Source organism: Magallana gigas, chromosome 7 (genome assembly GCF_963853765.1).
Source record: "Magallana gigas chromosome 7, xbMagGiga1.1, whole genome shotgun sequence".
In the NCBI taxonomy this organism is placed as follows: Eukaryota; Metazoa; Mollusca; class Bivalvia; order Ostreida; family Ostreidae; genus Magallana; species Magallana gigas.
Window position 1 is genome coordinate 46,627,197 of NC_088859.1, and position 26,541 is coordinate 46,653,737.

Genomic DNA, 26,541 nt, shown 5'->3' on the forward strand with positions numbered 1-26,541 from the left:
TGTAAATACAACATGGGGATCGAGGAATTAAATGTTCAGAAATGGTCAGCACAACCAGGGATAAAATTCAAAGTTATTGACTCTGGTCATTTTTCAGGTGAAAACTACTACAGAAAATTGTTTTTATTTCTATACCAAATTTACTCCCTAAAATCATCGTCTAGGTGTTTTTTGGGACTGTCTCAACAGACAAGTTAAATTCCTATAACATTATATCAAAAGGAAATTCATTTCTTGGCACATAAAAGCAAATTCTGAAAAGACATGTATAAAAGACTTTTTGCTTAAATTGTAATACACATGTATTTGATGAGAAATAGTATATACTGCATCATGTTTAAGGAAAACAATATTCTATCAGTTGGTTTTAAGAAGTGGTCATCTTAAACAATTAAAGTTAACAAAATTCTCTCACTTTTATAAAGTACATTAAAAATGAAATAGATTTAGGTTCATATGAGATATAACATAATAATAAACTCAACTATTAATATCTTCATAATTCCAGGGTAATTTTTTATAGTTAATGATTGAAATATTCATTTGGTACTGAAAAATTTCATCAAAATATTTACATCATATAGATGGCGTGTTTGATGGTTATTATCTTATTATTATCTGTTCAGATATGTCACCATTTATTTCATGATTGTAATTTATTTTGCAGGGTTTTAGTGTATTCCATGCAAAACTATCAGGGCACAAGCATTTTAAAGTCAAAATATTTGACTACTCCCATTAAGTGAAACCACAAAAAGAGACCTTTCAAATTTTTACAATTTTATGAAAAATTTATCATAGTATTTGTTGCAATCTGGTGGTTCTAAAAAGCTTATTGAACCATAATGCTATGCATTTTTGTTTTTGTGGAATCGATAAAATGTTAACATCGATTTATTATGTTATATAAATCTTGACATCATATCTGAAATGAAGGGTAGCTAGGTGTTACTTCACAATGAAACTCTGATTTTTACTCCTATAACTGCATAACTTTCCTTAATATTTTTTACATATATACTTTTACATAAAATTTTATGACCTCTCATGATGAAGGTTTAGTTGAGACATCCACTAATCTATTTCTTAGAAAGTTCTTTTTAAAAAGTGTTTGTGTTATTTGTTGATTGTAGTTTGTAAATGGTTTGTAAAATCAATCTTTTAAGTGTAAATTTGTTGAATTTTACTTTGCTGCTTGCAATATTTTGGAATTCATGTTTGCCAAAATAAATTCTGACATAAAATGGTTAGTACTGTACCTTTCAGCAAGCCTACAAAATAAATTGACCTCCCCTTCCCGCCAATAAAGAACAATTTAAATCGATGAGTTTCTAGACAGAATCTTTGCGTGCGGTGTGGTTCCTACCTTGGTAGCACCTATCCTGTAGAGGTCCTTGTACACCGAGCCCTGGGTGTTCAGGACCATTTGGCACACGGTGTTTGGCAGCTGTCGAGTGTTCAGATCTTGTCCATGCAACAAACAGTGATATCTACAATCCACAGGAACATTTTTGTTTAGGTCATCAAAGGTACTTAATAATATACCTGCTACATCATCTACAGTCTAAAAGCAAATTTTTCAGGTCATCACAGGAAAGCTTCCTATGCCTCCTTCATCAAGAAGCTTTAACTGTCCATAATCTTGTCATTTACAATGAAAACTATCTCATTACATGTAAAAAAAAAAATAAGCTACTGGTCAATAAATTTATATAGGAGAGAGGAACTCGTAGGTTATAAGAACTTTTATTATACTTTCATGTTAAATACTGAAATCTGATTGGTTTAGATGCAGTTGATAATCCGTTCTATTACCCTCAGCATTAGCAACACACTTAGCAACGTGTAACACAACGAATTGTTACTTGCGCATATATTATGCACGTAGGGTTTGCCGTAGAATTCACGTCATTTCTATTTAAAAACAGTTACTGTAAAAATATTCTCTAAAATTAAGACATTCAGTATGATAAAATAAATAGTGCCTGTTTGGGAGGATAACAGTTGAAATTGACACCCCTTCGCGTCGGTTGACAATGGTTTCCTCGGGGTGTCAATTTCAACTGTTACTCTCCCAAACAGGCACTATTTATATATTATATAATCCCACTGATTTAATCAATAAAATATGTTAAAACCAATAAACTATCAAAAGATCCATGATGAACAACATTCATGAGCAATGATTGAGCATGTAATGAATATTAAGAAAGCACACCTTGAAATGAACATAGGGAATTTGATGCGGACAGGATAACCCATCTTGCGTATACGAATCGTTTCCAACATCCCTGTATATCTCAGCTGATCTAATACGACTTTTGTGTCGAATACCATCGGGGCCTTGTGATTGTTTGGTTTGATACAACGGACGAAGTATGGATTACATCTGAAGAAAAAATTAGAGATATTTTAAAAATAAAAATTGTCTATTATTTGGTGCATACTCTTAAACACATATTACGGAAATAAATGGAAACACTCGTGAGCATTTTACAAAGTTTTTATTTGTGTGTCTCTCTATCATAGAGTCATAATAATTTGTAGAGCAAAACTTATGTGGATCACCAGTCTTTTAGAGGCTCATTGGGATGTTATTTCATAGATTCGTTCTTTTAAATTTGTTGAGAATGTTATTTTGTGGATAAGGGGTACCCAGAAACTCCATAAAAACTAAGCCATCATTAACATTGGTGATTCCAAAGTATATGCTGTATATACATGTACATATAAGCCCATGACACTCAGAAGAACTGGCTTACTTCTACATACATGTATGGTTAATCACTTAGTAGAGCTGGCTTACTTATACATATGTTTAATCACTTCATATAGTTTCCTTACTTAGACATGTTGTCAATCAGAGATAGGAGTGACTCGGTGAAGCCAGCGGAGATGGTGGGGGTGCGGGGTTTGAGGGTGACATAGCGACCAGTCGACTTGCTGAGGGTCTTTGTGATGAGGCGATCTCTCATATCCTTAAACATCTGAGCAATGATCTACAGAGAAAAGACATCAGAGAAGTCATAAAGATGTCTGAATTCAGCTTGTTTAACCAAGAGTGATATTCAGTAGAACGAAAGGACTTAATCTGATCTAAACATGGTGACTGGGAGGTACTCACTCTGTTCTTGCTTTCACACAACAGTTCTATGACATCACTCCTTAAAGTGTCCTTATTCTTCTCCAGAAAATGATTTACCTTTAAAACAAAAAATTTGTGGAATCAATAGAATTACAAACAATATTTAATGGTGAGACGATTGCTGACTGTGGTGATAGAACACTCACATTGTACTTGATCCTGCCAGCGTAGTGCTGGACATAGAACACAGGGTCCGACATCCGCGGCTTCTCATACAGTCTGTTACTGTCATGGTGGAAGTGACACTTCTCCAGGAACGACATATCTGTTGCCTAAAAAACGAACACTATTGTTAGAGATCTCGTCTCTTTAAAGGTCTTTTTAACAACATCTGCTATTCTGTTTGCAGTTTCAGTAGTATCATATTTCGTCTCAGCAGGAGTTATCCCCCATAAAGTGCTGTTTCAACACCTATTTTATAGTCAATGCCTTACAAAATTTACAGCATAATCCAAAATAAAACAAATCAAAATCAGAAAAATTCAAAAACTTGATATAAAAAAATTATCTAAATTCAAAAACTTGATATAGGTAAAAAAAATTACCCGGTATCTAAATTTTATTAGAAGCTTGTCACAACTCTGTTCTATACATAATTTCTATATCTGTAAATCTTTTGGTGCTTAATACCTGTGGAAAGCTGCATTCATCGTCCAGGATACACAGAATTCCTGTTGGTTTACTGGCCAACAGATCGATCACAGGTTGGTTATCACGGAATTCTATTGTTGACCAATCGATACCCTCTCTTGAATATTCTTTCTGCTCCAGACGGAAAATATGTTGATTGAAGAAGAACTGCATGGTTTCATTGGCATAATTGATGCATAGCTGCTCAAAGCTGTTCATGTGGAAATCCTGAAAATAATTTTAAAAGTTTTGAAAAATGTTAATGATGTAAACAAAATAAATTGAAAATCACATGTTTAGGAAGCACATCAGAATTCAGAATACCTCAAATCCAAAGATGTCAAGGACAGCCAAGGAAGTGTTTTTGTCTCGCTCTGCTCTACAGATGATATTGTTGATCCTCTCGACCAGCCAGGTAAATAGGCGACTATATAGAGCCTTGGCTACAGCATCCCTATCAGACAGAAAAAAAAATCATCAGAAAATCAAGAAATATCAATAACAATAAAGGTTCTATATCACAGTAAACACATTGATTTGAGGGGCCTCACCTTGCGTCCAGAGCTTGATCGATGTTATATGGAGTAAGAACACGATCTCCTCTTGTTTCCTAAAATAGGAGAACTCTTGGTTATTTCATAAATTAAAATATTTCAAATTTGTCGTCATTATGTACACCAATTTAAAATGTTGTTGCATTAAAATGATTTTCCAAAGAATTTTTATACATAATTGAAATGAATTTTAGCAGACCTTCCAATGCAAAATTTAACTTATAATGTATTTTCACTTGACAGTTTTATAAAAAAAAAATAATAATAATCATGCAATGTGATTTAAAATAAAATATCCTGAGTAATCAATTTGTGTTTAATTGAATTTTATTTTTATATATATTTGATAATAAATAATCATATCTTTATCCAAGTGAGAGTTTTCTCTCTTATCAGAGATTTAGTGTACCATAAATAATTCATATTTCATTTCGAATAGTGTCAGCTTCATTTGTATTCATGAATTGTAAGAACTGATAGGGGACTCACAGTGACTTTGGTGGTTAGAGCCTGTTTGAGCCAGTCCTCCGACAGCTGTAGGAGGTGGGAGATCCATTTGATCTCAGCATCACTCCCCAGAAGTACAGTGTCATGGCTAGCCTCATCCTGAAAGGTCAAGGTCAGCTTTGTAACGGGAGAGAATTCCCAAAACAAACAACACAATTAAAGTTCAAAACATACCCTTCAGCTATACATCATTTTACCTATCCACAAATGATAATTAATGGGTGGGTATTTTTTTTACTTTAAAACTTTGCTTTCCAATATGAATTTGATGATATCATGAATGTTATGTCTGGAAGTTTAATAACAGCATTGTTATATTTATAAATACTTAAGAGAAGGCCATAAATGCTTACATGAATTTTCTTGAAATAAATGTTTCCGATGTGAAGGACAGAGGAGAGTATTTTGAAGATGGTGTCCTGTTCACTTCTCTCAAAGCTGAGCACATCCAGGGCAGCCATCAGAGCTCGATAATTCTCTCTGTCATCTCGCCCCGAAATCTTACAGTTCCCTCCCTGAAGCAAGAATCAGAATAGTAAATGATCCAACAATAGGCAAAAGATCCTCCTTTTTTAAAGATTAAAAGGAGTTTTTTCTTATCTAAACATGTCCTACTAACTTTTGAGAATAAAAATATCTAAAATATTTTTAACAATTTTAAACATAAGTTCTGGGTTAAACCAATATTTATTGACAAGTGATGCAGGAAATTGACCATGCAGACTTAAAATTAAGATGCTGTTGGGAATTTGCACTTATGAAAACTTTCAATCTTTTTGTCAAAATCCAAATCCAGTGAAGCAACATACCTGGTTAAGATAGAAGTACTTCTCCGCATTTTGCAGACCGTATTTTCCTTTCTGGTCTGAGGACATCCCTTCCAGCATCTCGTAGAACACATGATAGTTTCTCTCATCCTGGGCCTAGAACAAATACAGGAAGATAATAGTCATTGTAAATAAATACAATAATTCAATGGTTTTTGAACAGTGAATTTATTCAAACACTGAATACCGCTTTGCTCAAGTGAGTGCAATATTATGGGAAACAGATGGGTTGTATTCAAAGCTTTCTGTACATTATCTTTAAATCTTATATAGTGATTTGGACCATAAAATAACTAGTAAGCCTTGATGTGCATGACAATGTTAGCATATTCACCGACATTAAAGGGGCATGGTCACGATTTTGGTCAAAAATTATTTTTTCGATTTTATGTCTATAATGCTTCAGTAAGGCATTTTTAATTGGCAACCAAAATTTGAGTGTCATTTGTGATTTATAAGCGAGTTTCAGAGTTTACAATTCCTCGCTATGTAAACAATGCTTTTGTTTACATTTTGAATGTTGAAGTGAAAATTCCAGTTTTAGACCTAAAATGAATGTGTTTATGGTTAGGAACTGTTAATTCATGCTTAAAAAGAATATGAATATAGACAAATCATCTTGAAAAAGATTTTTACTGGTATATTGAACCTATGTAAACAAAAACGAGCCTTGTTTACATGACGAAGAATTGTGAGCACTGTATCTTGCTTAAAACTCATCGACGGGCACCCAAATTTCATTTGATCATTAGAAATGCATTCATAAAGCATTGCAAATAATAAAAACAGAAAATTAAAATTTGACCAAAATCGTGACCATGCCCCTTTAAGAGCATTGTTAGCAAATAGAGTAATATCAATGACTCATTCATATTTTTAATTTACTTGATGATAAATCACGAAACTTTTTCTTGAGCCAGGTGATAAAAGACGATCACATTTACCTGTGTTGTCTATACTGATAAACAAAAGATCTTGTCTACAGAGAATACCACCCCAGGGCCTGATCATAAAAACACCACAAGACAGATGTCATTTTAAAACGTATTAAAGTCTTCTGATTTTTAAAATACATCTAAATTATTCTAAAATCTTCTAAGCATCTATATCTTAATTGTAACACAGGTAATATTCCTTGATCTTTTTCTCTTCAACAAGGTCATTATTTGTGTTTATAAATTCTTCACTTCATAAAATCATGCAACCATGACAGCCACAAATGTTTTATTATTCAAATACACCACAATTCAAAATTTTTCTGAATAATTAATCTAATTGTGTACGTATAAACCTAGCTGACAACAATGAATTTACTACAGGTTCACGTTCCAGAGGAGTTGCTCAGTTACACTTTTTCTGACTTTGATGGTAAAGGACAATTCTACTTGTCCAAAGAAACTGGACTACTTATTAAATAAATAATGAATACCATTCCTATGAACAAGGATAATGTCTGCATAAGGTGTGAAAGTTAATAAATTGCTATTTTTGAGAACTCCAATTTTTTTGTAGAACCTTCATCAATGGAAGAAAAGGACTTGCACCAGTTATGATAATTCCTACTTTTGAACTAATGATCAACCCTGCCCCCTTATATACATGCTTATAATAATAATGAAGGTGACGCCCTGACAGGTTTTTAAGTCCGTAAATGCAAATGATTGAGTGTATATCATAACAGGATCTTCTGTCTATTACTGGACCATTAACTAAATATTTGTCTCCTCAGATCATGGAGCACTTGTGGACAGTGGAGAGATACCAGATCTGACTAAATGGACACTTCACCCACAAGGCATCGGAACACTCCTTTATTATTCATCAGAATCTCCTCCTTCCCATTCCATTCATTCAATACCATTACAATTGATTTAATTCATTTTTAATTTGCAATACATGTAGCTTACTACTGAGAAACAGCAGTTAACATATTGAACTAGATTTACACCAGTTGTTACAGAGATTAGGCACAGAGGATAAGCAAAATGTGATGATCTGGGTAGATTCCGTGGGACGTGCTATCCCCCTTTATCTGCTTGTTCAGGTAAGTCGGGATTCCCCACCCGCAGTCTGAACAAACTGCTTTATCTACTGCCTCAAATGCTCTACCAACACATCCAGCAAAGTTAGTATAAGAGAAACAAATATTCATTACAAAACTCTGATAACCTTTCACATATTCCAAGCCTTATTTTCATTAATCATGTTTCTACCCATTGTAGATTAAACTTCCATTGCTGGTTATAGAGCAATTCTATTCGAAGAAGAGCTATTTCTTTAACCATGTCTGGTTTACCTTGCTGAGAATCAAAGTTATGTAATATTGGTACATTTAAATATTGACGATTTACCTACGAGTCAGTCTTATTTTATGATTTTTAAACCTTTCATTAAACGGCAGATAGAGGAAGTGTAGCATGTGATTAAATGACATATCAATGTGCTTTTTATCCCTGAGATGTGCTAAATGCTTGAGCTTTTTAAAACGTTTACCTGGGTAACCATGCGTGACTTCTCCAATAGATATTCAAGAGTACGTGCTCCGACGATGGACCCACTGCAATTACAAAATGTACTCATCGTAACACCCAATTCAATACAGTTTTCATGCTAAAATTCTGCTGATATCATGCCAAGCCAATTAAAATGTTCATTTTAACCAAACTTAAAGTTCATACGCCTTTTTGACATCAATCAAGCATCAAACACATTTATCTAATGCAGTGATCTGTTCAAACTTTTAAAAAAATCTTTGAAGATTTTATAACAATTTCTTAAAGTTTTGATCTTGCAGATGAATTCACAACAGCACCCCATAAGCATTTCTTCAGAATTTGTATCTTATTTTTCTAATTTGGATGGAAATCAAAAGCTCCCTAGTGGGAGGATCAATATCTGAACAAGCAGAAAGGGATGAAAGGTGTGTACAAATAAATTTCCTAGTCACAAAACATATGATATTCATTCCTCATCGTAATAAACCAGCTGTTGCTATGTTGACAACAGGAAATCTATCTTCTGACATCACATCAAAGCTAGGAGGGACCAAAATAAAGACCTTTAATAAGTCAGGGCATGTCCTAACTGATTTGTTCGGGCTACTGGACCAAGCTCTTCTCAGTTCAAAACCATCATTGGATTGTTTTCTCTAATGTTTTGGTTGTTAAAAAGTGTTTGCTTGGAATTTCTTAACGATGTCAACTGTTTAGTTTATAGGGGCATTTCCTCAACCGAAATTCTCCACAACGCTAAATTTTATTATTGAGTCACACTTCTAATTAAATCTATAAATTCAAAATGGACAAAAGGACTTGTGACCCCATACTTGATCCTTGTGTAGCTGTAGTTTATAGGACACAAACAATGTCCTGACTTTGCAATGAAACTTTGATATCAACTCACTGCTTAAAGAAGACTTCAATGTATTTCCCAAATCGGCTGGAGTTGTCATTCCGAATTGTTTTGGCATTACCAAAGGATTCCAGTAGAGGGTTGGCCTCCAGAATTTGCTCTGTGATGAGGTTGTTACCGGACTTGTTGACTGCAGCCAGGTACTGCATGATTAACTTGGTGGCCTCTGTTTTTCCTGACCCTGATTCTCCGCTGAAACACAAAAACATTCCCATCACCCTCCATTACGTTTTCGGTGTAAAAAAACCCTGTCACGACAAACAAGATCTACAGCAATGTTTTCATTGGTAGGGAGTGCTTTACAAGCAACCATCCTACCATAGAAACATTTTTGAGAGTTAATTAAAAGACTCCCAAGACAGCATTGTCATCATTTTGCTTTTTTTTATTAATAAATTGCACTAGCTCTTTATTATCGTAACAGCTAAAGAAATACTGTAGGTTTGTCACCACCAAATGACTTGAACAAGACAATATGATGTTATTTTGTTTATAAAAGATGGCAGTATAAGGACCATTGATGTTGGTGTTCACACATTAGTTCATGCTCTGGTACTAAAATAGGTATTTATTAAGGTGGAATAACACATCGTCATAAAATGGCTGACCTCTGATCGAAACGACATTTTGTTATATTAAAAGGATTTGATCGACGGCAACATGTACCTTACTTCATAGCCAGGTGGTCAAAGTGTTGGGCTTGTGATCCGTACATCCTGAGTTCGAATCCAATGGGGGCTTTTGCTGTTACTTACTAAATTGAATTTTTAAGATATTCATTTTTTATCCCCAAACTGCAAATTTTTCGCTTATTTGCAAATTGACAGTTTATTTATCATAATATCTTTCATAATCAAATAATTGACTGTTAATTCGAGTGACTTTTTCCAGGTGTGTTATTCCACCTTAATATTCCCAATCGCCATCTCTGGTCTTCTAATCATAGTTATGCTAAGTGATTCATTTGTATGCAACAGCTACATTTATATTACAACCATCCAGTGCAAACGTTTATAAATTCTTATGCATTTAAATCCAGCTCATCTGTGATTCTAATGGAAACACTTCAGCTGCCCTTTGTTGTCAGTTGTTGAAAGACAAAAGAAAGTCGGCATGAATTATCCTACATAACGTGATTAAGAATGTAAAATGAAACTTTATGGTCACCAAAATACCACTCCCTTATGCTTATGGGCCACCTGGCAAGTATTCGAAAAGGTTTAAGCTTGTGCTAATTTCTAATTAATGAAATACAAATTAGAGATGACCTTAAAAGAATTGAAAAAATAATAGCTTAATAAAAAGGCATAAGATGTAAAGAAATTAGCTAGGAACCAACAGACCTTGAAAGCATTCCAATTTTTTTATGACAAAGTTTCTTATAGGACAGGCCATAGTACTTGTATTCGGAGTGATTTTTTGTAGCTGTTTTTGTAATTGCATAAAATAAGGTTGAAATAAAAAAAATATACAAGAAGGGCTTCCCTATCTGTGAATACAAGATAGGCTCTAGGAATTATTAAAACATCCACAACAATTGTGAGGGTCTTACCTGATCACTAGAACTTGGTTCTCTGTGTCTTTCATCATCTTTCCATAAGATGCACTTCCAATGGCAAACAGGTGTCTGAAATGAAACAGCATTCAGAAATTAACAAATGAAGGCATAACTTTTATAGAACTTGACTGGGTCTACATCACAAGGGAGAGACTTACGGAGGCATGGAGCCCAGTGGGCGGCCCTCGTACTTCTTGACCATGTCCAGTCCGTAGATGTTGAACATTTTGTACGGGTTGACGGAAACCAAGATACTTCCTGTGAAAGTCTGAAACAGGGGACATAACTCAGGTGTGTATCAATGAAATGAATGAATAAACAAAATACTGAAGTAGTGACCAATGGCTGTGTCAAACTTACATAGATGAGTTCCCGTTCATATCGGATCCTTATGTTTCTCTGTATGACACTCTCATCCAGGACACTGTCAAATGATAATGGAGATGTCACAATGCTGACAATTCATAATACACAACAAGGCACTGATATCTGATAACTAGCAAAGTCCCTGGAACTTTCATTTTTTTTACTTCTAGCATTAAGGACAACAGTTTCCATTTTCTTTTTTACGAGATTTTGAACTTTAAAATATGATAATTGCTCTTCAGTATTTACTTCTAATATTATAAGTATCTTTTTTTTTTCAAATGAATCACACTGTGCTTAATTATCCGGTAAAGTGAAATATTTGTACTGGGTTGTACTTGATTTATATATACCCTTTTAATTTCAAAATTTTTAAAAAACATAGACAAAGTTGTGTACACACCGATATAAATATATTACTTCATGCTAGAATTGAAAGCCGGAGTCTTCAAACTCAATGAGAGTTTTAAATTATGCATTGGTGAAAACTGATATATGGTCAGAAAATATTTTGGTTTCTATATAAACATTAAATTCCTAAACCCTCCAGTTTGACATGGCTGGCCAAACATCTACAAATCACATGAGATTAAATGAATGAAAACATTAACAACACTTTTCACTTTTTGTCTGCAGAAAAAGATCAATACATCTGGTGGCACAGTTAAGACTGTAGCTAAAACCAGGTCAGTTAATTATGAAAAGGCAATTATATTTCTGTTACAAAAACAGGCCCTTTTAAAAATTTAGTTTGTATGCCCAGCATCTGATAACCTAGAATTGAATTTTGTTAAAGTTCCTTTGCATTCAAAACATCACATAACAAGTTCTTAAACAACTAAGGCGGATTAGAGGGGAACAATCCAGGTTTTATAAGATAGACCAAGCGGTTTTTAAACCTTTGACTGCTTGCCAACTGTGAGAGTGATTGAAGGAGCAGTCGCTATGTTGTCCCAGACCAAGTGTTGGAACCGATACACACCCCGACAGTCTCTATCGAACCAATGACAGGTGTAAGAAAAGAAGACCAATGCAAGACCCTCGATGAAGCCCAGTATCCAAGTCACTAAGGAGCTTTGATTTAGATAGGAAGAATTTTAGTCCAAATGAATAATAGGGTGTTATCGGAGAAAGGACAATAATCCATTGTATTGGTTAATCAGAACTCTGACAAGGAGTATTTAATGTAACAAGCTGACCGGCCCCCATTAGAAAGGCTTGCATTCATCCTAACCGGTCAACTTGAGAACTGCAAAGCTATATGTGTTCGCTAACACAGTATGAATGAAAAAAAATGCAAAAAACTTGCATGACAAAGTATAATTTTAGTGTTATCTCAAATGGATACTCTTGTCATCTTTATCATGTGCACAAGACATGCAATATATCAATTTAACAATGCATGTGTTTTCCAACCTCTTTTCTTATTTGACAGCTTGGTTTAAATCTTAGCTGTTCTTATGTTTTCCTACAATAACAAATGAGGCAATGGCCATCTATACAACACATATAAACACAACAGTCCTCATTCATCAAGGAGCAGCTGGGAACTTGACCCAAAATAAAACCAGGCCCGCAACTATATCAGGACACAGTATCAGGCATGAAAAGATTTAAAGATGGTATAACATGAGATTTCAATTCCAAGGAGCAGAGGTTTTTATTTTTCTTAGTGTTCCATTCAAAATATTATGAATGAAGATCCTCTTCTAGAATAAGGGCTAACAAAGCTCAGTAACGCTTCAGGAGTTTCTTATCCCATCTTTCACAATCATAGCATTCTATTTGAGACTTGGCCTACATCATTTCATGCTCCATCTTTCTTTTTAGATTGTCTGAAATGGAACCTTAATTGCCAATTTTCTCCTTATTCTAAACCTCAAAAAGTTATTTCATGTGAACACTTTTATATAGAACACAGATATGAACAGATGGGTGGAACAGACACTTGCAACCAACTATCAACTGAAACATACCCTTTGTCAAATAGTTATGCATGCTGATTCAAACTGCAATTTATTATTTCATTTTAAAACCATTTTCCTGAAGTGGCTGAGATTTATATTAACTGATTTAAGATTTTAAGTCATGTGGTGTCTTTCAATGAAAAACCCATTTTGTACAAGGAATTTAACAACCAACCAGTTGTATTATAAGCTGCAAATTACTACAAGTTTTCAGAATAATTCTACAAGATATTTAAATGAAAAGAAGGGTGAATTTTCAATGTGTGTTTGCTGAATGAGAACTGGGTATGATTATTAAACACACACGACATTCACCTGACTGCCCTTTCACAATGGTCTAGAATTCTTTCTTTTCAATTCTCCTTTTTTTTTTGCACTTGTTTTGACGTATTGAACAACGGCGCAATCATTTCTTAAGGAAATAACTGTTGCTTGCGCAGATAAAAGTTATAATATAAATGTTCCCATGTCATTAATCAACACATTTCTTGTTAAATCAGTCATTTTATATAATTTATTTGATCATGTCTAGACAATACAGAAGCTTTAAATTATTATTTAATCTTTACAAAAGACTTATGACTACCTGCAATCAACTTGCTCATAGTCATGTGAGCGTTCTGCTGAAACCATTACGACAAACAGATGAAAACGAAAGTGCACATTTTATTGAGTGGAGGAAAGATGTGGAAATCTAGGAAAGAGATTTGAATGTATCACAGGGCATTGTAGGAAAAACCATGTTTTAGATTATGCCTCTCCACAACTGCAGTGGAAGATGAGGGTATCCCTTCTAGCTTGGCTAAAATTAAAAATGTCATCAAAATCTGTTGTGATATCACTCTAGACAGGGGGGTATGTAAAGATAAGCTAGTATATCTCCTCTGATGTGGTTGGGTGAAAAACAAGTCTGACCTTGATGCTGTAACCTTAACTCGAGGCAATCTACCACAATAAAATAAACTCAGTCATGTCAATGTTGATCCATGAATTTGGAATGAATTGATTTGATGAAATGAGAGATACGTTCAACAAATATGCATTTAAAAGGATGGTATTCTCTTTGATTGATTTTTTTTTTCAAAGAAAATGAGGATTCTCTTTAAATATTTTTTGAAAAGAAGGTTGAAATTTTCTAAGAAATTAACAAGTTTCTTATTTCAGGAAAGATAAAACCAAGTATAAGAATCCTTGCAAATAGATTGTTGGTTTGTTTCTAAGCATATATTTGGCTCCAAATGACATGCCCAGCTAACCTAGTAGTGTAATGCAAAGAAAAAAGCAACCAAATAGGCATCTCATCTAAGCTAATAAGAGAAAAGATTTGCAAACATTTCATAATTATGTGTGAATAAAACATAATTTGTATCAGGATTAGACATCTATCCTGCTGTAAACAGAGAAAGTCTACATCTGTTTACAGTATATGCAAATGGACCTGTTTACAGTTTAAGGTAAAGTTTACAGTACTGGAACAAATGTGATGTAAATCTGATTTAGTATGCTCACAGTGTGTGCAAATGGGTCTGTTTACAGTTTACCATAAAGTTTACAGTACTGGAACAAATGTGATGAGCATCTGATTTAGTATGCTTACAGTGTGTGCAAATGGGTCTGTTTACAGTTTACCATAAAGTTTACAGTACTGGAACAAATGTGATGTAAATCTGATTTAGTGTGCTTACAGTGTGTGCAAATGGGTCTGTTTACAGTTTACCATAAAGTTTACAGTACTGGAACAAATGTGATGTAAATCTGATTTAGTGTGCTTACAGTATGTGCAAATGGGTCTGTTTACAGTTTACCATAAAGTTTACAGAACTAGAACAAATGTGATGAGCATCTGATTTAGTGTGTTTACAGTGTGTGCAAATGGGTCTGTTTACAGTTTACCATAAAGTTTACAGTACTGGAACAAATGTGATGTAAATCTGATTAAGTATGCTCACAGTGTGTGCAAATGGGTCTGTTTACAGTTTACCATAAAGTTTACAGGACGGGAGCAAATGTGTACATCTGATTTAGTATGTTTACAATGTATGCAAATGGGTCTGTTTATAGTTTACTGTAATGGTTCAACTGATAATGTAATGTTTATTAGTTTATATACAGTGCACACAAATGGGTCTGTTTTCAGTTTACCATAATGTCTATAGTACAATTGTAAATGTATCATAATGTACATGAGTCTGTTTTCAGAGCATGCAAATAGGTCCTTTTACAGTTTACTTTGCTGCAAGTCTGTAGCTCTTGGTCTGAAAAAAATTTGGATGGATGACCTGGGAGCTTCAGTGCCACCCATTAAAAAAATTGTGTATTTATTGTGCACAAAAACGTGCCCTAGTTTTGTACTAATTAACCTTATTTATAAGCAAATTCTGAGAAAACAATTAGTACCATTAAATTTTCAATAAAATTTACTACTGATATTGTCTCTTTACTTGTCTCAGACTTTCTCCAAAACAAGCTACCAACCACAGAAACTCAAGTATGTAAATTTACATCGAGATCGAGAGTCGCAATTTTTACATGTACACTAACTGCACCACTTCAATTCATGGGTCTGGTGATGGTGTTTGATAGGCTATCAGAGGCAAGTAAAGAGACGATATCAGTAGTAAATTGAATGAAAAATTAAACGGTATCAATTGTTTTCACAGAATTTTCATATCAATAAGGTTAATTAGTCAAATACTAGAGCACATTTTTGTGCGCAGTAAATATTCAATTTTTTCAATGGGAGGCACTGTAGCTCCCAGGTTGTCTATCCAAATTTTTTCAGACCAAGAGCTACAGACCTGCAGCTATAGTTTACTGAAATCTCTACAGCACATATACCCCGGTACATGTAGTGTACAGAAGTCCTTTTATAGTGCATCTATTTTAACTGTTGATGACTACACTACTCATTCATAATTACAACAAAGCAAATTTCAAGGGATGAAAAAAAAACTTATTTCCTTTTACTGTATAAATACCAATTGAAATATACATATAAGTTTAAATTAATTTATTGGGGTAACTGCAAGTTGGAAATGAAAATTTTCACTGCAACATTAATTTCACAATTTAAATGTAATTCATTTTTTTTTTTTGGATAATACAGTGACCAATCTTTAAACTATATCTACAATAGAATTTGTTCTGGAAAAAAATATTATCACTGCAGATACATGAATTAAAATGTGTAATAATTTTGACAGCAAGGGTGGAAAAAGTACTTTGTTTATATTCTATTGAATTTCCTATATTTTTTTCAGGCATTTGACTTGGGCATAGATAAGAAGTAGTTACATGTGCTGATAATTCACCATATCAGTGTTTGTTTTATTCAAAGTTAGCAGTAAAGTACAAGTTCATATTTGCTGTGAATGATTAAAGTACAAGCATGTACTAATGTAACGGTTGACAGCACATGAACAAGGGTATTTTTGTAGTTTACAGTACTTTCGGCTGAGCACCATGCATGTACATACATCTGCTTACAGTAAATTATGGTACAAGTAAATCAGAAGAGACTGCAAGAAATACTGTATTCTCCCCCATGAGTGCTCCAGGTGCTAAAAACTGTCAAACAGAGACAGTTCTTTACTTGGACTATGTTGGACTTCATAATTTGATCCAAATATTATGGAAACATCTGAATTATAAGTAATTTTTAAACAAATCCTGACAGTGTTCATTTTGATTTCAATACCATAATTAATGTGCCTATATATTACACTTTTTCAGACTGAAAAGTTTTTTGTTAAAAGGTAATAGAATGCATATGAAGGCATTGAGGGTTGCTTCAAGGGGGAAAAAAAGCTAACATGTTAAATATGCATGTGGAGAATGTAGTTGCCCACATTTCCTCCATTAAGACGAACATCAGCTGGAGACTCACCTGAGGTTGATCATGTCCTCCACTCCATGATCCCCCTCTCCATTTTCTGGACCATCCATGTTGATCTCTCACTCACAACTCATTGCTCATCTATAGAAAAAAAGAGGTAACAATTTAATGATCAAAGTTCAACTGTATTGGACTTCAACAGTATGTGGCTATGCCATAAAACATGTACCTTAAACACACACCCTCTTCTTTTTTATGATTACAAGCACTTGGCACATTTCAGAAACAAGTTTCACTACATTAATAAGTAATAAACTGAAGACAAATGTCATAGTCCTCAGTCCATTTTTCTCAAAAACTGAATTCAATCCAACAACCAAGCCACCATATCAAACACTCATCTGTGAGGTAAATTTTATCTCCTGACACCTCCCAATCCACTTCAAAATTTAGTTGCACAGAAAACTATACCAAAAGCAGGTTAGAAATCAATACTGGTAGTTTAGATACAAACTCAATATACACTTGTCTCATTTGAACATATCAATTTAACACCAAATACAGAAAATCATTTACAGACATAACAAGAATTGTTTTCTTAGACATATATCATGCATACCAAACATTACAATGGAGGGATTTTTCCACCATAATGTAACCAAAGAAAGACATGTACAAATATTGCACTCGGTAAGGAATTGAATTGCATAACGATTATTGTTCCTTGACAATACTATTGTGCATTCCTTCCAAGTTAAAGGTTCTGTTCTATGCAGGCAAAATTGTCAGGTCTGTTTCCTTGAACAGTTTTCAATGCAAGAAAAACCTTCAAATACTTCCCATATTTCTGATCATCTAAACTCCATCTCTGCAGTCCTAAAAATGTCAACTGACCAAACATTCAAAACAACTTTGAGGCATCAAATATTGACTTGTTATATAAATGTTTTCTGCAGCAGAGCTCATAAACACGCCATTAACAGCTTTAGGACTGTTGTTTTTGCATGGTAACTGTTGAAACTCCCATCAAGGGTTACATAGAAAACTCCTTGTCAAGTGTTATACAAAAACCCCAATTAAATGAAACACAAAACATTTGATACAGAAAGATGTTCTGTGCTCACCTAAGGTGTTAGATCATGGAGAAAATCTTATACCATGTGTCATAAACTATGAAGTAATTCTCATCTAGCTTACCAGCAGAGATTTTTTTAAGGCAAATCAGAAAAAATCAAATGACCTAAATATTTTACATATTCAAAGAAAAAAATCATTCTTCAATCATAAAAAAGAATCTCAAAAGCTATTCAAGCAGAAAAGTTGATCTTAATCGGGTGTGTTGGGAGTTCTGGCCGTTAGAACGTGGTTATGTCACTAAGTCTACACTACCCTGTACTTAAAGGCTGAGTATTCAATAGATTGGGCCAAATCTATACATGCCTATCAATATTTAACAGTCCATGTATATTCCTATTAGAACAACCAATTTGATCCTTGGAGTAGTGTGTCCACAGTGTAAGATAAATAGATAAACACAAACAGTCTCATAAAACCAGAGCAGTACAAACCAACAAAGCTATGAACTGGTAACAGGTTACATACAGGCTGAGTACCAATACACTTAATAATATCTCCTCTGCTACAACCAAGCTCTCTGTTGTAGGGCTGGAATTTTCTGTCACTTGACCAATCCAAGTACAATCTATAGAAGACCCTAAAATATTTACCTACACTTGGTTCTATTTAAGGACACTCTCTCTCTCTCTCTCTCTCTCTCTCTCTCTCTCTCTCTCTCTCTCTCTCTCTCTCTCTCTCTCTCTCTCTCGTACTGAGTTATATATATTCTTTCTGCTAATGCAGACACAAGCCTGATAATATGCATACATACCTACATATGTATAATACTTATACCAGTTGGTTTTTAGTTGTCTGTAGGTGCAGTTAATTGTATTTTGACTCAAAAATATACTAATGGCTCAAAAAGTGTCACTTGAACACATTTTTGCGATAGAATGTCTTGCATTTGAGATGATCAACAAAATGTAGCAAAAAATAGTGTTCTGCAGAGAAATCTATTCAAATATTAATTTCTCAATCACAAGGTTGTAAGGTGCAAAAAATTATTCACAAATTTGATTTTTTTTTCTGTTTCTTTTATTGCACTTTCTTACAGTTTAATGCTGACAATGACAGCAATATCCCTTAATGCCTATAACCAATTCTCCAACTGACAGACAGGACTATCACAAAGATCAGAAATATCCATCAATTACTTGTGGAATGTTCTTACAGGGCTTCTATATTTCACATATAAAAAATTAAATATTTCATTTCTTATTTCGATCTTATCAGGTAAGTGCAAGATGTGCAATTAGATAATGTAAATTCTTTGCTGTCAGCTTAAGCTATCGATTGCAATTAATTATAATCTAAAAATAAAGAATTGGGGTCCTCTTTTACTCTCATTGGGTATATATTAAGGCCACTGCATCATTTCTAGTAATTTAACATCGTTTGTAACCTGAAAGCAGTAATTTTGATTTAACATTTCATCGTCCTGATTTGTGGAAAAGAGTTTATTCTAAAAACTATAAAATAATCCTTCATCTTCAAACTTAGGTCCGAGTTTCTTAAACAAATCAGAAGACCCCCCAAAATTCATGTTTTTAAAACATGCATAACAGGTTAATATACAACTCCAGATATGAGGAAAACCCCTGTTCATTGGCTCTCAGTCAGTCCATGACAAGTCTAGCTTTGATCTCTGAGGACGACCAAACTGTTCGATACCTCTGTATATCACTGTAATAAATCAAGTATAATTGATGATGTAATCACCTTCTGTGTGGAGATTTTGATCATGTTTTCTCGGAGGTTTTTCTTTCTGTTCTCTCCACTCTGTGTTACATTTTCAGGATTAATCTGAAAGTAGGACACAGGCACAATTAAGTTTATTATAACCTAACGTCAGTGTAATTATCTTTGGCATCTTTTCAGTTGTAGAACCAGTTTCTTACATTTCTGAACGCCTTGAAAACTTGCGAAATAATTCACATATGCAAGAAAATCTGGGACACACCCATTCATCATACGATCTGGGTAAATTGTGTTTGTTTGGATATCCACACAGCATGACAAACTCATTCTAATCCAGGATCAACTTCTAACCAACCTTAAATTATCTTTTCATTTTGAGTTGATGAGAATTTAATATCTATTTGACAGTTTGCTGGTGACATATTTCAAAGCTCACGAATTTAAATAAGATGGCAGGCTTATACCTTTTTAAAAAAACAAACTATGTTTAATCATACACACTATGTGGAGAAGAATGTTTATATGTTAAGTAAAACAACAAGCAAAACTGTGTCTATCATTTGATACTCTGTTTTCTTGATGCCCAGGTAAAACCAGTAAGGTAAGACAAAGGTCGAAATCATACAACCAGTATGTAACAGGGTGAGATAAAATTGTTCTAATGGAGGAGGTTATGTAAACCAATAGTGTTTATCACCAAAACCCCAATGTTTTTTCCCAATTAAGGTTAAATATAAAAAAATTATTACAAAATTTAAAAAAAGAGGGGGGCATCATGAGTAAGCGCCTGGTCAACAAAATGAAAACTAAGATTTGATTACATGCCATATTATTTTATAACTTAAAATGCACTTTAACATTCTTCATTAAAAGAATTCTCTCTTGTTTTTATCAAGATTTATGAAATATTTATAGAAAATCATTCAAGTGAATGCAGACTGTTTAAATGATGAAGAAAAAGTACAACAGATGATGAAATACATAGACACAGGACGTGTATACTGTCAGGTTTAATTTATCATCTTTGATCCTGCAATGAAACATCCTGTTCCATGAAAGCATTCTAAGAACAAGAAAATGTTCACACCTTGATATCTTACCTACCGGTACTCTAAGATTTGATTGTTTTAGAATTATACCACTCAACACTATTCATTGATATTCATCATAAGGCTATTAATTTTGAATTAGTCATCATCAAAGTGCCAGATTATCCATGTCTCTGATAAGTAAGTAACAGCTCGCCTAGCAGACGTACAAATAATGGCACTTATCCTTACCTGATTATGTCCATCACAACAAATAACGCAATTACAGCGAACAGCGTGTCACATTATATCAACACCTATAATGCCAACTCGACCTACAGCCAAAACTTCATTCTCAAGACCTCCGAATATTCTGAGCCCTGCCTAGACCCACCCTTGTACCGGTATACCTGATATTCCTAGATACCACATAACAGGTAGTTTTATATTGATTTAAAGTCTACACAATGGGTTTTATCTTAATTTACTTACCTGTATTGCTAATCAATAACCAATATCTATAATAAATCCCAGAAACTAAACTTTGGAAGACACAAGTTCTTCCAGACACTTGCTGGGAGTTGATCAAATACACAAGCGAAGGTATTCCGTTTCAACAGTCTATTTATAATAACACCTTAGTTTACAACAGTCAACTCCAACAGTCCAATCAATGACAGTTCTCCATGGGCTAGCACACCCTTTGCATACACACAATTAGTTATAACATTAAATTTCAGCCCCTAAATTCACCTGTACTGATGGTTTTCCAGGCCTTGATGAACAATTGAAGAATTTGACAACAGATAGTTGATAAACTTTGCGTACTTTCAGTAAAATGGTGACATACTTGGAATTCTGACAGCCACTAGTAGAACCGGCTACCTGTTTCTTCACTGGCACACTGCTAATTCAGAGGAATTCATTTAAATCACAATAGAAATATCTTAGCATGCTTCACTTGTTACATACATATACTGGCATATGAATGGTTATGCTGGCTTGAGCACACCATGGGCCGGATATTTAAAACATAAAATGGACAAACTTTGCAAATATTTGTCAACACATGCCCAGCATGTCCAATCTATCCTCTCTCCATTCAACAAATAAAAATGCCCCAATTCCCCGAAATTCCTCTTTTCATAAAACTTTCGTTTATCTGATAGACACGACTGATAAAGCCTGTTACCTGGTGGAATTTTGACTGTAGACAGACCATTGATTGTTTTTGCTTAATTTCTTCCGATTTAATGAGCAAACAGATGAATGGATAAGATAGGCTGCCTGTCCTCAGGCCCTAATTCTGTAACACAGGATCAGAACAAGGAACTCTGATGGCTATACATTTGATAAGGAAACAAACAGTATAGAGTCCCACTGAATTTCCATGTAAAACACAAACAGTCTCGTTCAAAGACAAAAAATTCTCAACTTTTCTTTTAACTCCAAGCACCTCACTTTAACGCTCCTAATTCATACATAAGCTATAAGAGTTATCCTTCATACAATTTTGGAGTTGACTTGTTATGCACATAGTATAGAAAAAATCAATCCTCAAGTCAGGTCAGGTAAAAAGAATGAAAACCTCTGCTTACGTCACATTTCCTCAAGAATGGCTATTGTTGCTGGATTCCAAGATGGGCCCCAGCAAGCTGACAGCCTCCTGTACATAAAGGATACACCATCCCACAAAACATACCTGTAATCAGCAGGTGAAAATCAATACACATCCAACCATCTCTCCCTGGCCGTGATCAATCTCCCACCGTGTAGCTGTAACCCAGTAGAACAAACTAAGTGATAATCAGTGTTAAAACAATGCTGGACCTCTCAATACCAAACACTACCATCAACAATTCATCATTCAAATCTTTAATAGATATTTAAATGTTGATATGCACCCTATAAAAGAATTCAATAATTGGGTAATTTATTGATCATTTGATTAAATTTTAATTTATTACCAATACATTGCCCTAAAAGCCTTTTAAATCATATGCATCTCTAAATAAGAAATAAATATAACGAGGTTATAGATTTCCGAAGGATTATTAACAAACCACAGTGCACATTTTTGTGTAATTTTGATACAGAAGATTATCAAGGTATATTTATAATTTAATGTAATAAAACCTTAAGTTCTGGTGATCATATATCTAGATATACTTTACAATGCATCTTACAATACACCAACTTAATGCAGAAGTACCCACACCCACCCAACCCATGACTTTAATGTGCAACTGCCTTATACACGTAGTTACTGTAGTAAATAGGAGTTAGTACACTTAAAACATGCAAATCAAAAAGCAGAAAGGATACATTACAATAATTAATTTCTGCTTGTAACATTATCATGCAATTAATTTACCAGTTAAGAAAATTCATATTATGCTTCATTTTTTTTCTATGTTATAATGACTTTGGCCAAAAAAAGTAATTTATATGACAATATGAGCGATTTAAAATTGTTTATAATGGGCAAAATTAGTCATAATATATTTTGTACCTGAGGATCAAGTAGCTTCTGAGAATAGCTTACAATTTTTCAAGCAGATTGATTCCATCATAAATACAAGAGAAATACATTGTAAGTTGTTAATATTCACCTATATAAGATCGGACATATTTTTTGGATAAAACATATGCAATGCATTGCGGAAATGAAATATTCATGCATGCATTGTTATACATGTACCCTTAACAGTAATTTTGCTTCTAATGGAGTTTTCTTTTCTGTTTCCAAGACTAGCTACTTTTAATATACGACAACTTTGGAGTTACTGCCCTTAGACTCCACTCATCAGTAAGAGATTAATGCCCGGCAAGTGACAGGTTCCAGCACTTTTATGGCTAGATAATTATTAAGAGTATTCTGACCTGTTTTGCTCGTGGTCAGTGTTTGACATGTTAAGTATTATCCAAACACTTGCTGGCAGTGTATACACAGATCATCACATTATCGTATCATCACAGCTCCAGACTGTCTGAAGGTCAATCAGTAATCAATCAACCCTCACTAATATCAAAACTCATTAAAATGTAGAAGGAAAGTCAGAAGAAACAAATTACGTTGTGGCATTTCAATCCTTACTCTTTTATCAAAAAATATTTGTCAAATATCTTTTAAATACAATAGTTTTGTTCATTTGTTTTCTTAATTATCTTCATTCTTGTAATTCTAGATACTGTAATATTTTACACAAATAACAGTACGCTGTTTTGTGATTGTTCCGATTTTTATCAACTAAACATTGCAAGCACTTAATTTTTGTATTATAAATTCATGTACAATTGTGTAGTTCACTGACCATCAGAAAAATAAAAGTGGATTTTTTTAACATCCACAAGGAATACTTATATTCTCACAATTTTGTACATTTATTAATTTCCCATGTTTCATTAGAAATCTACTATAAACAGCATTTCACAATTATCTTTCCTTAGCTGATGCAGTTCAACATAGACAAATGTGTTAGATTTGCATAATGCAATAAAAAGGTTACCAAAAAAGGTTTTTTTAAGTCTTAATAGATTTATTTCCTCAGCAAATTATAGAGTTGGCATCAATTATTAAGATTGTTATAGTGATTATTGAATGCATAAAAGTGCTGTTTTTTATAGAATTGCTAATCAATAACAGGGGGATAAATATATATCAGTTAGGAGAGGGTACCCAGGAATTTATTGCAGTAGATATTAATGCATCAGGGGCAATTCTATCATTTAGATACTGGTTAGGGTTCCTTATCTTATCCATACATTACTGATGGTCAATGGAGCTGAAACTGAAAATTACAGTTTCTATGGAATAATTAAAACTATACATAAAAATAAATTACCGGTTATGATATTTATACCAAGTGACGCCTCTTTCCAGCTCAGTATTAATGTATACCGGTACATAAATCATCAATGTATTCTAATGAGTTATATTTTATTTTATGAATGTGTGCAATGCTCTATGTTAGTATTCAATGAAGTAATGTCACTTATTTGAATTTAACATGTATTTTTATTTAACAACAATTTCTCTTGTAGTCATAAAATATATTGTTATACTTTCATGTTAAATACTGAAATCTGATTGGTTTAGACGCAGTTCATAATTTGTTCTATTACCCTCAGCGTTAGCAACGCACTTAGCAACGGGTAACATTAAAAATTGTTACATGCGCGAAAATCATGCGCGTAAGGTTCGCCTTAGAATTCAGGTTATTCCTATCTAAAAGCAGTGATGTTTTCTTTAAAATTAAGACATTCAGTATAACAAAATAAATAATGCCTGTTTGGGAGGATAACAGTTGAAATTGACACCCCTCGAAAACAATTGTCAACCTCCGCTTTGCGTCGGTTGACAATGGTTTTCTCGGGGTGTCAATTTCAACTGTTACCCTCCCAAACAGGCACTATTTATATACTGTTAACGTATTATATTTGGCGTGTATGATACTGTAAACCAACATTTATTCGCAGTGACTTTATTTACCGATTTACTTCAAATAAACTGGTTCGCAACGACTAAAGTTCGCGACCAAGAGTTATCCAGACCCGTATTTTGTTATAACAATCATACGATAAAGACTGGTTCGCAGCGTGAAATAATCGTGACAACAAGGCTCTCGCGAACCTCGCAAAAATTTCTTGCACTCAAATAAAAGTAGGTTTACAGTATTTAGCGAAAATGTGAAAATTCTTATATGCATGACATTTAGCGATGTACTTCATTTAACAGAAGACACATTCTGCCTATTGCGCTAAATAAAATACACAGCCAAATGTAGCATGTTTACAGTAAACCCAATGCTAATGTCCAAACATCAAACACTACAAATTCTAGGTATCAGTAAGGATTTTTGATGATAGATACCTGTAGGGCCACACCAATATAATTTCTTGTTCGTCAGACACCGCGCTCGTTTTTAAATAAAACTATACAAATGATATTATTATTAATTTCCCACATCCTGGAAATTTCGACAAACTAAAAATTATGTTGGTGTGGCTTAAATGCTTTTTACCATACAAATATTGACTACTGGTAATCTACTTGGTAAATGAAGGAGGGACCATTCATAACACTGCATGCTTACTTGAAAAAAAATTCATCAGAAAATGTTTGTTTCCCTCGTTCAATTTTCTTGTTATGAAACTTTGATCTCAGAGAAAGGATGCTCAATTTGGAAAAAATTCAATCTATAAATTCTAAACAGAATTGTCTAGATTTGAAAACTCTTGGTACAGGTGAGCTAATAATAGATAAATGAATATTAAATAGACTCACACAATTATGTAAAGAAAAACTTTACAGCACTATAAGTCTACAAGTCTAATTATTGCAAAATTATTATATAGGTCTCTGATTCTGATATCACCAACTCAAAATGAATATGATATTTGTACCACCTATCAATAAGGTGATATCATCTTGGTAAAAAGGGATGTTACCATTAACATAGAATAGGTGATCACTTATCTATATAGGTGATGGTGATAATGTCTACTGAAATAAGTGCATGGTATCACAAAATAGCAATACATGCAAAAAACTGACTCATACCTCATAAACATTATTCAGTGGACCTCCGTCATTCAGTGGACCTCTGTTAGAGTGTTGACAGGACCTCAGTGATGACAGCTATCAAACACCTGCACTTCACCAAGTATCAATTAGCTTTCAAGAAGTGTATTATTTCAATCTTTTTGGGCTGCAAAACAAAACAGAATTCAAAGCTCATTATATTATGAACTTATGATTAAAGAGCCATTGGTTAAATTTTCAGTTTATAAACATTGCTTCCCTTCGATTTTATATATATATATATAACTTTAAGTTGTTGGCAATTTTTGTCAATTACATCTTGAACTCCATAAAACGTATTCTAGAAGATAT

General features: G+C 33.7%; 1 protein-coding gene across 29 annotated transcripts in view; it reads right to left on the minus strand.

The window, feature by feature from the left end:
* Positions 1-26,336, minus strand: part of LOC105345954 (unconventional myosin-XV) — a 52,845-nt gene extending 26,509 nt beyond the window's left edge. For 9 of the 29 annotated variants that reach the window (XM_066065528.1, XM_066065527.1, XM_066065532.1 and 6 more), the window contains exons 1-19: positions 21,138-21,674; positions 19,639-19,722; positions 16,852-16,941; positions 10,993-11,056; positions 10,791-10,900; positions 10,627-10,701; positions 9,066-9,266; positions 8,157-8,220; positions 5,646-5,759; positions 5,190-5,351; positions 4,819-4,935; positions 4,327-4,385; positions 4,100-4,229; positions 3,776-4,003; positions 3,292-3,417; positions 3,125-3,202; positions 2,845-2,999; positions 2,219-2,389; positions 1,367-1,490 (exon numbers count right to left, since the gene is read on the minus strand). In XM_066065528.1, the coding sequence (XP_065921600.1) occupies positions 1,367-1,490; positions 2,219-2,389; positions 2,845-2,999; positions 3,125-3,202; positions 3,292-3,417; positions 3,776-4,003; positions 4,100-4,229; positions 4,327-4,385; positions 4,819-4,935; positions 5,190-5,351; positions 5,646-5,759; positions 8,157-8,220; positions 9,066-9,266; positions 10,627-10,701; positions 10,791-10,900; positions 10,993-11,056; positions 16,852-16,910 (2,037 nt within the window). In that variant the 5' untranslated portion in view covers positions 16,911-16,941; positions 19,639-19,722; positions 21,138-21,674. Of the gene's footprint in view, positions 1-1,366; positions 1,491-2,218; positions 2,390-2,844; positions 3,000-3,124; positions 3,203-3,291; positions 3,418-3,775; positions 4,004-4,099; positions 4,230-4,326; positions 4,386-4,818; positions 4,936-5,189; positions 5,352-5,645; positions 5,760-8,156; positions 8,221-9,065; positions 9,267-10,626; positions 10,702-10,790; positions 10,901-10,992; positions 11,057-16,851; positions 16,942-19,638; positions 19,723-20,897; positions 21,040-21,137; positions 21,675-26,208 lie in introns of those variants that run through there. The other 20 variants (XM_066065540.1, XM_066065539.1, XM_066065542.1 and 17 more) reach the window with 10 other exon arrangements.
* Positions 26,337-26,541: the final 205 nt, after the last annotated feature.